Source organism: Rissa tridactyla, chromosome 3 (assembly GCF_028500815.1).
Source record: "Rissa tridactyla isolate bRisTri1 chromosome 3, bRisTri1.patW.cur.20221130, whole genome shotgun sequence".
Taxonomy (NCBI): Eukaryota; Metazoa; Chordata; class Aves; order Charadriiformes; family Laridae; genus Rissa; species Rissa tridactyla.
The window spans coordinates 62930802-62948040 of record NC_071468.1 but is presented as its reverse complement, the minus strand read 5'-3'; the positions used below and the strand labels follow the sequence as shown (position 1 = coordinate 62948040).

The 17239-nt window shown below is 40.6% G+C and overlaps 1 protein-coding gene across 1 annotated transcript in view; it reads left to right on the top strand.

The window, feature by feature from the left end:
• ARFGEF3 (ARFGEF family member 3) overlaps positions 1-17239 on the top strand; it is a 94880-nt gene that overhangs the window by 66112 nt on the left and 11529 nt on the right. Inside the window, exons 21-32 of the mRNA XM_054196945.1 lie at positions 209-354; positions 1940-2119; positions 2487-2631; positions 4529-4651; positions 6889-6992; positions 8527-8671; positions 11214-11342; positions 11883-12059; positions 12626-12740; positions 13376-13478; positions 14119-14250; positions 15793-15923. Of these exons, the coding sequence (XP_054052920.1) occupies positions 209-354; positions 1940-2119; positions 2487-2631; positions 4529-4651; positions 6889-6992; positions 8527-8671; positions 11214-11342; positions 11883-12059; positions 12626-12740; positions 13376-13478; positions 14119-14250; positions 15793-15923 (1630 nt within the window). The remainder of the gene's footprint in view (positions 1-208; positions 355-1939; positions 2120-2486; positions 2632-4528; positions 4652-6888; positions 6993-8526; positions 8672-11213; positions 11343-11882; positions 12060-12625; positions 12741-13375; positions 13479-14118; positions 14251-15792; positions 15924-17239) is intronic.

Sequence of the window (17239 nt, the reverse complement as noted above, 5' to 3'; positions counted from 1 at the left end):
CTGCTCTCTTACCTACACAAGCATAGGCTGTGTTTTACACTGATTTTTTCTTTTTTCTTTTTTTTTTCCCTCCCCCCTTTCCCCTTCTCCCCCAGCCTCAAGTTAATACTAATAATGTCTATCCTGATTTAAATTCCAATTTAAACATCTAGAGATGGAGGAGCTGCTGTTACTTCCCTTCCATTTATTTTCTTTTACTTTCTTTCAGGTGAAGTAAAATCTACCCAGGACAGGAGAAGTGCACTTCACTTGTTCCGACTTGGTGATGCCATGCTCAGAATTGTAAGGAGTAAATCTCGTCCATTGCTCCACCTCATGCGCTGCTGGAGCCTGGTGGCACCTCACCTTGTAGAGGTAGGAGTGGGGGAGAAAATGGGAACGTGTGCAAGAGATGACAAACCTGAAAAAGATGGTGAAGGTTTGATAGCTCTTAAAATGTGTATCAACTCTCAATATTGTCAAATCCGGTTGCACTCCTGTTGGGATATTGTATGTACTGTGTCAGATATTGTAATACTGCCACTGAGAGCGCACTTTTAAATAACTGAAACGGGCAGGTCCAGGGATGGCGTGTTGGATTTTTGCAATATGATACTTCCTGTCTGTCTGTGGTGAGAAAACTGAAACCACCCTAAGAGGTTACAAGTAACTCCTCCATTTGCCTGTTTTGCCAGTCAAGGTCTGCATCCTTGCAGTTCTTCCCATAAAAGAATGCAGGCTTTCTTTTCCCACATACAGCCAGCTGAACTGGGAAGATGATGACATTTTTCCCTTTCCTTCTCCTTCCTTGTGAAGCCTGGTCAGTGGCATGCCAGTAGCAGCCACATAATGGATTTCAGTCATAACCAATAACCTTTCCTCAACCAAACTTGCAGTCTTATCTGGTGACATGCTGGCGTCTTGGCTTCTCAGAGCTTTTTGATTTGTATCATTAGTATGAGTAAACGTGCAGTACTTCCATTCTTCCTGTTGGTGAGGTATGGGGTGTCATGTGCCCAGGTTTATTGGGAGCATGCTTCTCCAGAGTTTTAAGATGGGCTGTTCAGTAAATTGCCATAGTCCTTCATTTCATTGACTCAAGAAAATGTGTGGACTATCTCACAGCAGAGTTCAGGCATTGGGGAGTCTCTGCGGAATCCCACTAAGTGAAGTAGAAATAGCAGAGAAGAGTTTTGTTGTATCCTTTGACAGCCCTTTATCTTGAAAACTAGTGTCTCACTTGCCTTTGGATGCCAGCCTGAGACCACTTTAATTGCTTTTCATGTTTTGAACACTTTTAAGCGTTTTAAGGTCCCAAGCCAGTTTAAACTCAAGTATCTTCCATGTTTTTAGATTGCAGGGCTGGGCAGTCTTTTTGGTTGACTTCAGTGCAGATGATGGCATTACTAGGAAGGAGCAACATCAGGGAAAGGACATAATTCAGCATAACCTGCATAGTTGCTCAAAACAGTATCTTTATATCCAGATTCACTGGTGGTTTATTTTTTAATAGCTCTTCCAAAGTGAGAAGGCTCCCATCACTTTTAAGTTCCATAAATAGCCAAATATAAAGTGACATTTGGTCATGCATAGATAGGTATGGTGAATATATGCAGAAACTTCTTTTTCGAAAGGAAAAATGGTCACATGGTAGAAACAAAGGATATTTGAAATTACTTCTGTTCTGTGGGGTTTATTATTTATTTATTTTTAGCTCTGTGCTTTTTGAATTGACAGCAAACCTTCAGGCATTTGTGGGACTTCAGGCAGCTCAGAGTCTCAGTCATCTGTTTCCATGGCAGTACTCTCCCATTTTCATTGCAGTGGGATCCGTAGTCACGTTAGTGGTGAAGCCATTTTTAGGGTTCAGCAGCATGAAGAGATTATCTCCCTTAAAATTGTCTTACTAAAAGCAAATTTTTTGCTTGGACAAACTCTAATACTCTTCCTTTCCCTGCAGGCTGCCTGTCATAAGGAGAGACACGTGTCCCGGAAGGCTGTCTCCTTCATCCATGACATCCTCACTGAAGTGCTGATGGACTGGAATGAGCCTTCTCATTTTCATTTTAATGAGGCGCTTTTCCGCCCCTTTGAGCGTATCATGCAACTAGAGCTGTGTGATGAGGATGTCCAAGACCAGGCAAGTCATCTGTGATCAGGGTGTCTGTATCTGGCCTACCATGCCCATAAGAAGGATAGTCTCCCGAGTGCACTTGGTCCATTTGAGAGTGTTTCCCAAATTGCCTTCAAATGGTGCCCCTTAATCATCTTCAAGGAATCTGCCTACCTAAGCTGGCATTGTGGTAGAGCACAGAGACAGTATACCTGGCTTTAAAGCAATTAAATAAAACTTTTATATTATTTAAAAAAAAAAAAAGTTAGTCTAGACTGACATAGTGAAATCCAGGAATGTGTTTAAAGCCATCCTCATTCCTTCTAATGGTCCATCTATGTATTAGTTCTGGTTTTTTGTTTTATTCTTTTAACCTCTCCTGCACTGTCTGCAGGTGGTCACCTCTATAGGAGAGTTGGTGGAAATGTGTTCTACCCAGATCCAGTCAGGATGGAGACCCCTGTTCAGTGCCCTGGAAACAGTTCACAGCAGCAGCAAGTCAGAGGTTAAAGAGTACCTTGTAGGAGAATACTCTATGGGTAAGGACATACTGCACTGACTGTTTCATATGTGCTTTTGTTTCCCTGGTGTATTCCTTGGGGACACAATAACTAACTCAATATATTTAAATGCCCTACCTGAACAGTGGCACTTAGCAGTGCCTCTGACTCTATGACTGTACTGAAGTATCTGTTTTATTAGTTGTGGTGGGAGGGAAAGCAGAGGTATTGTTCTGACTTTTTATCCTCCAGATTCTGGCAGATAAATAGAATGAGAAAGAAATACTTCAAGCCTACTTGAATAGTTTTGAGCAAAACAGTAGTGCAGGACTAGTGAGCTTGGCTGGGCCCTTGTCAATGTCCTGCTAGAGAAAGGAAAGCATGCTGTATACAGCCAGCACGTCTCATGTGGACTGGCTTTCTTACTATGTGAAGGCTATTGCTCTTATACATCATCATAGAATCATTTAGGTTGAAAAAGACCTTTAAGATTATTGAGTCCAACTATTAACCTAGCACTGCCAAGTCCACCACTAAACTTTGTCCCTCAGCACCACACCTACATGTCTTTTAAGTACCTCCAGGTATGGTGACTGTGACTTGAACAACTTCTCTGGGCAGCCTGTTCCAGCGCTTGACAACCCTTTCGGTGAAGAAATTTTTCCTAATATCCAACCTAAACCTCTCCTGGTGCAACTCGAAGCCATTTCCTCTTGCCCTATTGCCTGTTACTTGTGAGAAGAGACCGACAGGCCCCAATACTGAGTCCTGGGGAACACCACTTTTGACTGACCACCAACTGAATTTAACTCCATTCACCACCACTCTTTGGGACCAGACCCCCAGCCAGTTTTTTACCCAGTGAAGAGTACGCCTGTCCAAGCCATGAGCAGACAGTTTCTCCAGGAGAATGCTGTGTGAAATGGTGTCAAACTTTACTAAAGTGTAGGTAGACAAACATCCACAGCCTTTCCCTCAACCACTAAGCAGGTCACCTTGTCATAGAAGGAGATAAGGTTAGTCCAGCAAGACCTGCCTTTCATAAACCCATGCTGTCTGGGCCTGATCATCTGGTTGTCCTGTACGTGCTACATGGTGGCACTCAAGGTAATCTGCTCCATAACCTTCCCCAGCACCAAGGTCAGACTGACAGGCCTGTAGTTCCCTGGATCCTCCTTCCTGCCCTTCTTGTAAATAGGCATGGCAGGGTAAATTAGTGTGATAATCTCGGCAAGTGCTTGTCCAGGCACTTAATCACAGGGCTTCAAATTGCTAGCGCTATTACAAACCATGTTTGCTGTAGGAATGATTCTGCATCTCTGCCAGAGATGTTTGCTTCTATGGAAACTGGGTAATATAGGAAAAACACTTTAATCTGTCCTTTTGCTGCATTAGAAGGGTTTTTTTAATGTTACAAGTCATGTGTAAGGGATATGGTTTTCCTCCTAAATTTGGTCTTTCAGATCTGTTAGGATTGATGGCAAAATGCATTTTGATAAGCTTCAAAATTATCAGCTTTTGAAGACTGATAATCTACTTGGGAAAAGCAAGGCAAAATTTTGTTACTGTATAGTCTGAATAGTTTTCCGTGTGACTGCTGTCATCTTGACAGTTAACAAGAACTAAACCAGAAACCTCCACCGAACAGAAGCATTAGCTACTGAGCTGAGTTCAAGAGCTCAAACCTGCTTTTACCATTTCGGCATGTATAAGCTAACATTTTTCATAGATAAGGTGAAGGAGGGAGTCTGTATGACATCCTGTGGACGGCTACACAAGTTGCCTCAGGAGCAAGAGAAGGTTTTATTTCTAAGATCATTTCTGTGTCTGCCCAGAAGAGGAGAGATTCTACAGATTCAGTTAAATTGTTGAAAAACTGTTGGAAAATCACCTTTATGGGGGATGGGGAAGAGTTCTCATCTTATTATTTCCACAGGGAAACGCCAAGCTCCGGTGTTTGATGTCTTTGAAGCATTTCTAAACACAGACAGCATCCAGGTCTTTGCCAATGCTGCCACCAGTTATATTATGTGCCTTATGAAGTTTGTCAAAGGACTGGGTAAATATATTTATTTTCCTTTTATCCTATTAAGTCATGTTATGCCAAACTTGATCCTACAGAAGAGGAGAATTAAGTTATGTAATGGTATGGTAGGGAAGAGAGAGGGAGTGAAGAAATTGAGTCCAGAATGCTGTAGAAAAATAAAATAAAATCCAAGACCAAGGGATTATTTCAGAAACATTTTTAATACCATCCATTTTTCAAGTTGTTATAGCAGCAAAGATGCATCTCAGTATTAAATATCTGCTTCGTTTGATCTAAATTTGTATCAGGACTTGCTTATATTAATTTAGATTTAAAAGAACCAACAGAATGTTGCAGAAATGGCCTGGCATTGTGCAGTGGCAGCATGGATTGTCTGCAACAGAACAGGTTATGTTTTACATTCAGCAGTCAAAGCCACGTGGCTCCTTTCTACTCTTTCCCACCACAGCAGCAGTAATTTGGTATATGCAATGCTGAAAACCTGCTGAACCTTCAGGGCGATCATGAGCATTGCAACTAACACCACTCTGTCCCCATAACTAGTTTGTTCGTTGTGTTACTGAGGGCAGTGGAGACCAGGCATGTCAAGTCAAGGTGACACTGCAGAGCAACTGTGGTACTTCATCAGACTGCAGAACAAAGGCAAATGGCGTTGGGTCATTCTGCCCCCACGTCCGTGTTCTCTGGCTTGCCTTGATCATTAGCATTTGACATTTTTCATTGAACTGTGGCAATGATATTTTTTTTTCTTATGTAAATTGCAAAACTTCTTATGGGGCAAAGTGTGGCTTTTTTTTTTAATATAGGTATATTGATTCACAGCGGTATCAAGGTCTGTAAGCGACTCCCTTTGATTTAAATGAAGCAGCTAACCGCACCAGACCTAGTCTTTCATGTTACTCTCATTTTATGAAGCTATTTCACCATCAATTTCAATGGGGACAGAATTCAGCTCGTGATGCATGTCCAGTACCAGTAGAGGGAACTCATGTTCCTTCTGGAGAATTTAAAAGCCTGTCTTACATTTCTTTAGGTTTCTTACCTTCATGAGATAAGTTTGTCCCCTTCATGGTTACACATCAAAAAGCAAGATCTTTTTTTGTACTAAAGGAGCAGGACTATGGGATACTTCAGTGATGAGCAGTAGCAAATATACTACCGTTTATGTGCATTTTAACATAAAGCTAAAGGTTTCAAACTTCATTGGCTGACTTGGCATATCTCAACAGCAGACAGACTTTAAAATACATTATGGAGGGAATAATTAAGGGCATAGAAAAAGCAATAATGTAGTGAAAGGACAATAAAGTAGGATTTAATAAAAGGATTTCATATTTATCTTGTGGTTTTTATGAGAGGAGTAGCTTTTAAGGCAATAAAATGTTCATGTATATAGGCATTTAGTAAAGCTTCAAATTTGTCACTGAATGGAAAGTATTTGGCTAAACTGGAAAAATGGTTATGAGCCAAGTATTCTAGGGTGGGCAGAACATTGGCTGAGAGGGGCAGAAAACAGACTGTGCGGACAGGGAAAAAACTGGAGTGCATGGAGTTATCCAGGCAGGAACTCTGCAACAGGATGGCTCGGAGCTGATCTGCTTATTTAATGCACTTAGTGAAGCTGACCTAAAGGTAGGAGTGTGATGGTGCCACAGAGTTCGTAACATCTGTGATATTGAGACACTAGCGCCGGAGGATATCGTAGTGTTGAAACAGTGAGAACTTGACACCTGAATTAGGCAACAGAAGGAAATATTGTAGCATAAAATATAAAATTGTTTACGGTAGAAGGAAGAACTTGTGGTAGTGGAATTTTCCAGGGCAGTGGCATGCAAATTAATAGAAAAAAATTAGTATATTAACTGAGCAAAGGGTGAATATGAGCAAGTAATTATACACCCATGGAAAAAAGTGGAGTGGGGTCAATATGACAGATGACTACAAGGTATTATTATAAGAACTCCCAAAGGCCCTACAAAAGAGTTATTAAACAGGTGTGTATTTATTAAAGCATTTATTCATCTAAAAATCCATGTATACGCTGTGACCACTATTACTGTATTGTTTGTATGAGAATCATGGGGTGATTCATGTGATCCATGATGGAGAATCATGGATCTAATAAGATCAAACAAAGGATGTTTTCTGGATTCTGTTCAGACATTAGCGCACAACTGAATGAAAAAGGAAAACTAATGCTGTTTTTGTTTCTCTTCTGTCCTTCCTGATGCTGCCTTTCCTGTCCCCAGGGGAAGTAGATTGTAAGGAGATGGGTGACTGTGTGCCAGGATCAGGATCTGCATCTACAGACTTGTGCCTTCCCGCGCTTGATTACCTCAGGAGATGTTCTCAGGTATGAACAATCTCATACAGGTACTAACCTGGCCGAGGAAACAGTTCTAACCTCCCGGCTTTGCATCAATGGTTAGATGGTTTGCATGAACACACCGGCATCTATGGAAAGCCTGACAGTAATAACCTGCACTGACAGGTGGAGAGTGGCGATCTGAAGGAATTTCGTACTTTTTAGGACAGCCAACAGTGGTAAAACTGAGGAGATGAAAACACTCAGACCCAAGGAGCACGTGGGAAAATGCGAATGTTCAAAACCTAGTAGTAATATATTCAAAGCTACATTCATTCTTATGTAAACAGTTACTGTAAATAGCATTTGTAAGGAAGGGGAAAAAACCCAAAACCCTGAGAATTCTCACGTCCTAAGAAGAGCAACAGATTACACCTTCTAAAATGCAGCAACAGCTTATCTGTACCATGAAGGCATATCTGAAGCTCAGGGCAAATGTCTAACAAATAGAATGCTGGCATGTTTCCTGTAATCTCCTTGCACACGGCACAGATTATTATCCAGGGTTATTAGAATGTTTTTTGTCTGATTTCATAATGCTGTTTGTAGTACCTGCAGGTCTTTTTGTTGGACCCAGGCCATGTTTTTTCTGGGTACAATACAAATGCATAACAAAGGATATATACATAGCTGAGAGGGCTTAATGTTTAAATTCAGAGATAACGGGTGGATTCAGGACACAGACTGAGGGGAGAAGGAAGGAATAAGGCAGCTCAGAATAATAAACAGCAGACATACCAAACTGTACTTGCTGTCTCAGTCACCTCAAAAAATCTAGTGAATATCTATGTGTATATCTAATGTATATTTTATCTATACACTGTGTGCACATCAGTCTTCCTCATCCTTACAAACCCCAGTCCACAGTGAGGCAGAAATATTTTCTCCTCTTTAAAAGCAGCAGCCATTTTTATCTTGTTATACCTTTTACCTTGCCAGTAGAAGAACAGGAATGACTAAGAGGTAATCTTGTCTGTATATTGCAAATACCTGGTTTACTTTAGAAAGGTCTGTAAAATAGCAGTAGCATCCCAGCTATAGCACAATTCTGCAGAGTTTGTATTTGTTGTGTAATGGACGCAGGCAATGAAGCTCTGAAGTAAACCTGTACAGGTCCTTTTTTCAGTATTTACTTAGTCCTTCAAAGCTCCGAAATATTCTGTGTACAGCTAATAGACCTTCTTAGGTCACAGGTGCAATTGGTAAGTAGTAACATTTGTCTTTCACAAATGAGGAGGGAGCACACTCCCTTCCCAAAAAGGTGTTATTTAAATTGCTTTTCTCCCTCTTTTTTTCCCCTCGACTCCTTACTTATCAATGAACAGAAGACTTATGGCCTCTATTTGGGTCTTTCACTTACAGTATTGCTGGATGAACAGAACAGATGCTGGCATTACGCTGTCTTCATAGGTTTTATTTTATTTTACATATGTGTGTGTTATATGTGATAGCTTTTACAAACTTTCCCGTATATATTTATCTTTTCTTCTCTTTTTTTCTCTCTCTCTCCCCCCTCCCCCAGTTGTTAGCCAAAATCTATAAAATGCCCTTGAAACCCATCTTCCTCAGTGGCCGGCTGGTTAACTTGCCCCGAAGAGTGCAGGAACAGTCAGCCAGCAGCGAGGATGGTATTGAGTGCATCCTTTCCGACTTTGATGATGACACTGGTAAGTGCATTGAAAGCAATAATTGCAGAATTAATCAATTGCTTCTTCCACATGTCACTGTAAATTTTGTCGACTGCTGAAAACAAAAAAGAGGGGAAAAACTTGATAGTTTATTGTCTCCCTGTTGTCTACACGCACACGTGTGCACACAGAGCCTGGAAGTCCAGGTCATGTCACCTGCTTTATGTTAAAAGATACAGCTCATAAATGTGAAAAATACAGCCCCTCTCTTGGGACAAGATAATATTATTTTAATTAATATTATTTTAGTTATCCTTGTATTTATAATAGAAGCAGTATATATTTCTAAGAGCTAACACAAGAATACTTTCTAGACCACAGCTGAAGTAAAGGAGTGAAAACCTTTTAAGGTTGGTATTGGCAGGCCTGCCTTTAACAGAAAAAATATCAATGTTGAGTTACTGTTTATAAACATAAAGAATACTTGTTTAAATATGTTTCCAAACTTATGTCCCGTGGTCTGTTGAACTAAATGTTGAATTTCTAAAGTCCATAAAAAGTGCTATGACCTCCAGAAAAACAAGCGGCATTTGTCTCCTGGTTATTTGTGTGGCTTATATGGGTTGTAGATTAATCAGGTGCTTGATGAACTAGATCTGTGTGGAGCCGAGCAGTAGAGAAATGCAGCCTTACTGCTTCTAGACTCATGATGGCCCTTCGAAGCAGTACAGTCACTTCTGAATATCTGAACTACTGAGCTGTTCCCACCTGGCTGCCTCTGTGAAGAGCCAGCTCCAAGCAGGCAGAAAGTGGGCTGACTCCAGTGCATTTCATTCACATGCCTCACCAGAATCACCCTTGATACCTACTTTTACCTAGGCTCTTCCACCACATGGATTGTCCTGTTCCACTGCTACCCTGGATAAAGGAGAGAAAAGCTGCTCTCTGAAAAAAGCAAACCACAAGTCCTAGGTTTTGGGGATTTAAAAAAAAAAAACACACCACCACAACCTTTTACTTTCTTCTTTCTATGTTTGTGGGTTTTTTTTCTCTCTGGATATTTTAGGGTGTTCACCTGGGATGCACGAGACCCAAGTCACTGAAGTCTCTGCTTTGAGTCAGGCTTGACCTAGGGTCTCCCCACCTCTGGTGAGGACCACTTGCCTACTGTTCTGAAGTGGCTCTGCCTACCAATGTCTTGCTTGCTGCGAAGAGAAATGCCGCCCTATAGCAAAGAAACCTTCTGATCTGGTTCTTGTCAGAGCTAAGTGCTGAAACTTCCACCCAATTTTTATTTAGCTGGTAACAGTATTAGAACACTGCTAGGCAAACTGGCTTTACAAAGACAGAAGAGTGTTTCACCGGGCACTCTAATGCTGAGAGTCAGTACCAAGATGAGGCAAAATGTTCTCGCCTACTTTGCCACACGGTGATGCAGCGTATTTTCATGTAGTGTATTTCATGCCAAACTCTTCAAGAGGGTTTTTCTAAAAGGTACTCAGTTCTTCCAGATTTGAAGATACTCAGATTTTGTGCTGAATGATTTGTGCTGTTTCCTTATCTAGAAACATCATTAAAGTCTATGTGACTCTGAACAATGTCACCATACATACTGCCCCACAGAAGTGGCATGAATAAATAAATGATCAACCCAGTTACTAAGTAATGATTTCACTGTGTTTTCTTTGATTCTCAGGAAGACTCTTGCAGTCAGCAAACTCAGTGCATCTTAAACAAAAATTCCTTGCGGCCTTTTATATTGCTTTTGGAACATAATTAGCCAGCAAGTATCATGCAGACACAGACTACGACAGCATGGCTACCAGTAGGCTTTTTAGTGAACATAATATCATGGGGAACTAGCAAGTACTTAAGTGAAAAATTAAAGGGCAGCAATTCCTAACCATCTTCAAAATTGTATTGAAAACTAGTTGTCTCCCATAATCTCTTAGGGATACTCATTTACTCACGTAGATATGAACTCACAGCACTATCTGTATCCTTACTGCTGTTCTGGTAGTCGTTCGGCTCTGCCATATCCACATTTAATACTGTTCTCTCTGTGACCTCTTAACGTCTAAAGATAAGATGCTGAGGCAGCCTGATGATACTTCATGAGGTACTGTTACTGTTCAGTTCTGGGTAGCAAATAGAGACAGTTAAATTATGGCTAGACACCTTAGGATCCTTACCTAAAACCATAACCTAAATGGGTACAAACCATTCTGGGCAGCATTTGCAATGGTAGTGAGATATGTAAAATGGCCCATTGCAAAAATAACAAAAACCCCCAAGGTTAAAGAGGACTAGTGGGAGTAGTAGACTAAGAAAGGAGACCAGAACGAGATGTACTTGGAGGAGGAAGGATGGGACAAAACACAAATGTAACAAAAAGGCAAGGAAAAGGAGACCATCATTTCAGAAATCGATACTGCCCACAGACATTACACACCAACAGTGAACATGCAAGATCCCATGATCTTTAAGTTAGTTGATTTCTTAGCCTCCATCACTTTCTGAAGGCAAGCACTCAATGCAGTATCTCACCCGTGGCTTTTAATCTTTGTTTCCTTACTTGTAGGTCTTATCAATGTGTGGATTATTCTGCTGGAAGAATTAACAACTGCCATATCCAACTGTCCCCGCCAGCACCAGCCTCCGACTTTGGATCTGCTCTTTGAATTGCTGAGGGACGTTGCCAAGACGCCTGGTAATGAAAGGGCTTGATAAAATGTGAGCTAGTAGAGCCCTGACCCAAACTTCTTACAATCCTAAACCTCTTCTCTGAAGTGTGTTATTCATGCTAGAGCTGCACAGAGACATTCTCAAGTAGCAAGGGATTTTCACAGAGCGTGATCTGTTGTTCCAGTGAGTGCACTGTTGACAAAAGGCATCTTGTAAGAGTATGTTCAACATACTCTTACGTTTATTGCACAAAGAGGTGCAGTACTCTATCAATGCCCTAGCCACAGAAAACGTTTGTCTGGTGTCCAGGAAAGGGAAATAGAAAATTATATATTCCTGTAGACCTGCTGGGAAAGACAGCAGGTAAACAGTTGGCTAAATGTTCCTATACTACCTCACAGCTAGATGCAAAACTGCTTAACCCTCTCTTCCCACAAAAAAAAGTTTCAGAGCCTGCTTTGTTTGGCACTGTCCCTGGCCTCAAGCTTGCAACAACTTAGCAAATTTACTATGCGTGTAGGCTTTTTAAGCAAAAATATACAATCATCATTGTGTTTATTTTAAGGCCCAGGATTTGGCATTTATGCAGTTGTACATCTTCTTCTTCCCACGATGTCTCTTTGGCTCCATCGCAGCCACGGTGACCATTCTTACTGGGATGTGGCATCTGCTAATTTCAAGCATGCCATCGGGCTTTCCTGTGAACTCGCAGTGGAGCACATTCAAAATTTCATACACTCAGGTATGTCATTGCACTGTCACATCTACTGACAGCCATCAGTGGCATGTTGCTGAATGGGGGGGAGACGCTTTATTTGCTTTTTGTTTACTCAAGCATAAAATAAGAGGAAGAGGGTTGAAAATTTCTGTTTGTTTGGGCTTTTTTTCTTTCTTTATAGGGTTTAGAATTATGGAATAAATTAACTTGTAAGGGACCTAGGGAAGTTATTTAGTCCAGCCTCTGCTCGGAGCAGGGCTATCTTCAAAATTAAATCATCACAATCTATATTATACTTTCTAAAAGAAGGTACTAAGACTTTGATCATAAAGAACTACAATATTCAGAAACAGGATCTAATGGAATTTCTCCAGTACCACTTAAGCCCAGACATTTTATATTGTTAACAACAAAAGGACTGTTCTTATTTCAGTTTGATGTGATGCATGTTTCAGAATTGAACTCTAGTGACAGCTGCATGAAAAGATTTGGTTTTGCAAAGCCTCTGAATAGCAGTAAGTGTAGCAAGACTGTTTAATTATAATAAAAAGGCAATGATGTTGAAACCAGCCTGTGTCTTTTCCTTACAGATATTGGTTATGAAAATATGATCAATACTATGCTGAAAGATCTTTTCAAGTTGCTGGTAGCCTGTGTAGCAGAGCCAACAGAAATTATTTCCAGAGTTGGCTGCTCTTGTATCAGGTAACACAGTCTATTCAACTCTTATCATATTAAAAAAAAAAAAAGATGTCTTTATATCTTTGAAAAACTTGTGGACTGATTAAGCTGGCTCACACCTCAAAAGAAGTCTACAATATGTCTATCGTTATTTGAATAATTAATTTTAGACTTACTAACCTTTTCTTGCTGTTTCTGTCTGCTTCAGAACCTGTGATTTTAGGCATTGCTCTGTGTATCATTCCCATAAAAAGCACTTGTACATTACTTATATGCGGTTAGTCAATAATTAATCCTTAGGAAAAATAATCAAGTGTCTTTCTGTTGGAATTCACAGGTCTTTAGAGGTAATTAATACCTTTCACAGTCTTCAGGTTATTACAGTCATAATCAAAATAAACACTGCATTATGTAGTTATACAATGTGTGGTTTTTGTCCTGGCAAGATGACTACTTAAAGGGGAAAAGCAAAGGGGGGAAAAAAAAGTCAAAACTACAGTGTAATTACAAAAATAGGTCAGGGTAACAACTGAGGAGATTAGATATCATTAGGTAGCTACTGAGTAGGGCTTTTGTTTTGTTTTCAACCTTCTCCCACTACAAGTAAGAATCGTTTAGTTCCTTCTTGAATATGGTAACATTTTCCTGTGCCCTTGCAGGTATGTGTTAGTGACAGCAGGGCCTGTTTTCACTGAAGAGATGTGGAGGCTTGCGTGTTGTGCCTTGCAGGATGCGTTCTCTGCCACTCTGGAGCCAGTAAAGGTAAACTGCCTTTTTGCTGACAGTCAAAATGTAATTACGCTAGTTATAGAATCACTAACTTTTGGCAAGTTGCTTTTTCTTTTTAAGTAAAGTTTTTGGGTACAGAGCCAAGAAAAGAAGCATAAGGATTATGTGGTAGCTTTTGTTATCTTGTCAGTTCACTCACAATGAAAGGTGTTGGATCAACTGTGGACATTGAAATCAGTTTTTCTAAACATGTGCAGACAACACTAGTCACTAATGGTCCTGACTTATTTCAAATCGCCCTGCCAGTATGAAATCAGAAGAGTTTAGTAGGTGAAAACTTACCTTTTGATCTATTTCTTTCTCTGGATTGGCTAAAACTAGACAAGACGAAGTTGTTTACTTGATCCTGTAGCTGCATGCTCCGAATAGATTATTTCTCAACTTGCTATCTTTCTTGTAACAAAAAAAATCCTATGAAGTCATCACAGGCCAGGCTACATAAGAAGCTGTAGTGTCTTTGCATCAAATACATCAATTGCTAAATAGCAGGTGACCAGCTGTAATGGAACAGATCACTCCGAATCTTGTATTGCACGTGAGCAGGCCGGACAACGCTACAGTCACTGACTTCATTTAACGCACAGTGAAAGTCTGATGTTGTGTCTCTCTATAGAACCTGTTGGGCTATTTCCACAGTGGTTCTGAAAGCTTTAGTGGAGACGCCTGTGAAGTGAAGGTGGCAGCCCCCTCCCTCTCGCCAAGTGCTGAAGCTGAATACTGGAGAATCAGAGCCATGGCACAACAGGTACTGACTGACATTTCCAGGGAAGTCAGAGAACATTTTAAACTTGGGGCTTTTCTTCATGAAAGTATATGTTTACCACCACCTTCCTCACAAGCCTATGGGCAAAGACTTCCTCATCACCAGACTAACATATATGTGTCTAACAGTAGTATTGGAAAAAAGTAATAAAAACTAGAAACAAAAAACTTAAAACAGTCCCCCTGCAAGTAGAAATTAGGAATGCCTAGGGTGGGGCAAGATGCATACGTACCTGAGGAGGACTGGTAATGAGCCTGCTGTGTAATGTACCTTTTAAAAAGGCAACCCTAGCGTACATCAGTGGAAATGTTTCTGATAGAGAAGAGAAAATAGTAGTGGCACTATCAATTCTCAACTAGAATGCCACATATTTCTTTAATTACTCTGTTAAAGAATGATAATTTCAAAGGGTAAAAAAGGCACCAAAACAGAGACTGTGATATGAAACAAGAAAACAAGATTTGTTCAACCTATCAAAGCAGAGTTGAAAAAAACCTGTGTTCCTCTTTTCTCTATAAATACCTGGGTAGAGATTGCAGAGAAGAAAGAGTTACTGAGAACTAGAGGATAATGCTGACATTTAACAAACCATTTAAAACTCACCACTAACTCCTAATCAGCAGAGCAAGTTTGGAGACAACCTTCTCAGGGTCCTTTTGATTACAGTAGAGGTTGTTCATTTTGTGAAAATAGTTACATGAAACAAGTTCTTTGAAATACAGCAGACTGAACTTAATGACCTGCAGGGTACCGTAAAACTGTAAATACAGTGTGACAGTTCCAGCATGGGAAAGCAGCTGGATTAAAAGAGCCAACAGATGTTTGGTGTCAGTTTCTCACCTGATTAATCATACCCTGATGCTGCTTGAAAATCTGAGACATACAGACCAGGATTTGTGATCACAAATAATGGGGCAGTGGCAGACTTTGAATGGAAAAAATGCTTTAAAGATGCAGAACTCAAGAAAGCATGGACTGTGTGTCATTTATACATTTCTTGTAGACTCTCAGTGGCACTTGCTTGAGTCCTTCTCGGTGGGGATTTGACACAACTGCTAAGATACAAAACAAGCTACAGCAACCGAGAGTTGTTTCCCCGTTTCCCATTCAACGAATTGCAAGTTAGGTGTCTGTTGTATCTTTATGGCTGAAAATAATCCTTCCAACAACCAACCTTTTTAGGTACAACAGGCTAACGATGCAAACAGATCCTTGTCTCCACTATACATGATATTTTCTGATAGTAGCGTATAGACAGTAGAAAGCTTGTTTTGGTGTTTGGTGCCATGCCTTATACAAGTTCAAAGAAAAAGATGTCTGTCCTTTGCCCTGTGCTCTGCTGAGTGTCCATGGCTCTGAGGGTGTTTTACGAAAGCAGCATGCTCTAGGGAGGGTCTGCCGGGGGGGGTACCTTGCATTCTCTCCATCACTGTAAAGTAAATACAGGAAATCCTATTCTCAGGCCCTCCAAGGACCCAGTGCAAGTGCTAAACTGATTGTTTCGTGTAACTTGTTGTTTTCTAGGTCTTCATGCTGGAGACTCAGTGCTCCCCAAAGACCCCTAGCAACAAGGAAGGATTTGAACATGCCCAGTCGTGTGTGCTCATCATTGACCTGCCACCAGATAAGAAACCAAATGGGCATACCCAGAGAAGGTAAAATATCTTCTCATGAAAATACTGTGTCAAAGCAAGATAAAAATATTGTCAGGCTGGCGGAGAAGTGAACAGAGCCTGGCAAACCATGCCCCTCCATAGGTCTCATCAAGAAAATGAAATACACCAATCAAATAAAAATTAGGTTTTGCGGCACAGGAGACAATAGTTTACTACCGTCGGCACTCCAAATGTTCCCAAGCTCATGCACTGCTGAGCACGCACGTGCAAGAGCTGTTACGGTTATAGACAAGCCTGTGTCAGGGTCTATAATGCGGCCCTTGGAAAACTCTTCTAATAGACAGTAAAAGTTGTTAGGTTACAAATAACCTGAAGGATACATAAGTCACACAAAGCCTTCAAGTAGAGGAAATGCAGATAAAATTAAGAAAATAATTCTCATAGGAAATACTAGGAAAATTTTTCCAGTATTAAGATTTTTTCCTTCAAGAAGTAAGAGTTAAAAATACCGCTTTGAAGAAAGCTTTGGAAGTGCTGTTATGTTTGTAGTGATACCCAACAAATGAAGCAATGTCTGCTTCACTAATGGTCTTTTAAATTCAGTATTGCTGGATTAAGAAGGTAGAAAAAGTTAATGGATAAACTACAGCAGTGTAAATTGAAGAGAGCACACTCAAAGCTGCAAAACTGTCAACATGCTGATCTAGGGAACGCTGGTTTTGCTTGGCACTTTATTTTTTGTGGAAGTCCTTCTATATATTACCACCTCAGAAACTCATGCATTTGCATGACAATCTGATCATGTCAAAGAATATTTCTTTTTGCTTGCACTTGGTTGTTTAAACAACTGCTGTAACATCAATAGGGCCAAGAATTAGAGTTCTGCATTCAGGGTTTGTGTTTGTATTGCAAGGTACGTAATACGTGGCGTGAAATTGTCTTTTACTAGATACCAAACCTGCTTCTGTACCACTTCAGGCATTCTCATTCCAAACTAAACTATTGCTTGCAACAAGAAGCCAGGATGTGATGGTCCTTCTTTGGATGGACAGGAAGAAAGACCATGCAAGATGTCTTTATACTTACGCGGCTGTACAGAAGTTTCCCCCCAAGAGCAGGTGCTCTGTTGCCTCACCTTCAGAGAACAGGGCCCTGCACAGAGACGAAGAAAGGTTGAGATCAGAGTCTAAACCCTTCCTTCTTGGTGGGAAAATATCTGCTTTATCCAAAGGTTTGCAGATCATTCTTCTTGTTACAATGAATGCAAAGCAAAAGACTGGAGTACTCCCCTCTCATGGCATGTGAAAGCCGTGCAATCTAACCCGCTGCGTTTGTAAAGGTAGTGTGGGTCTTGC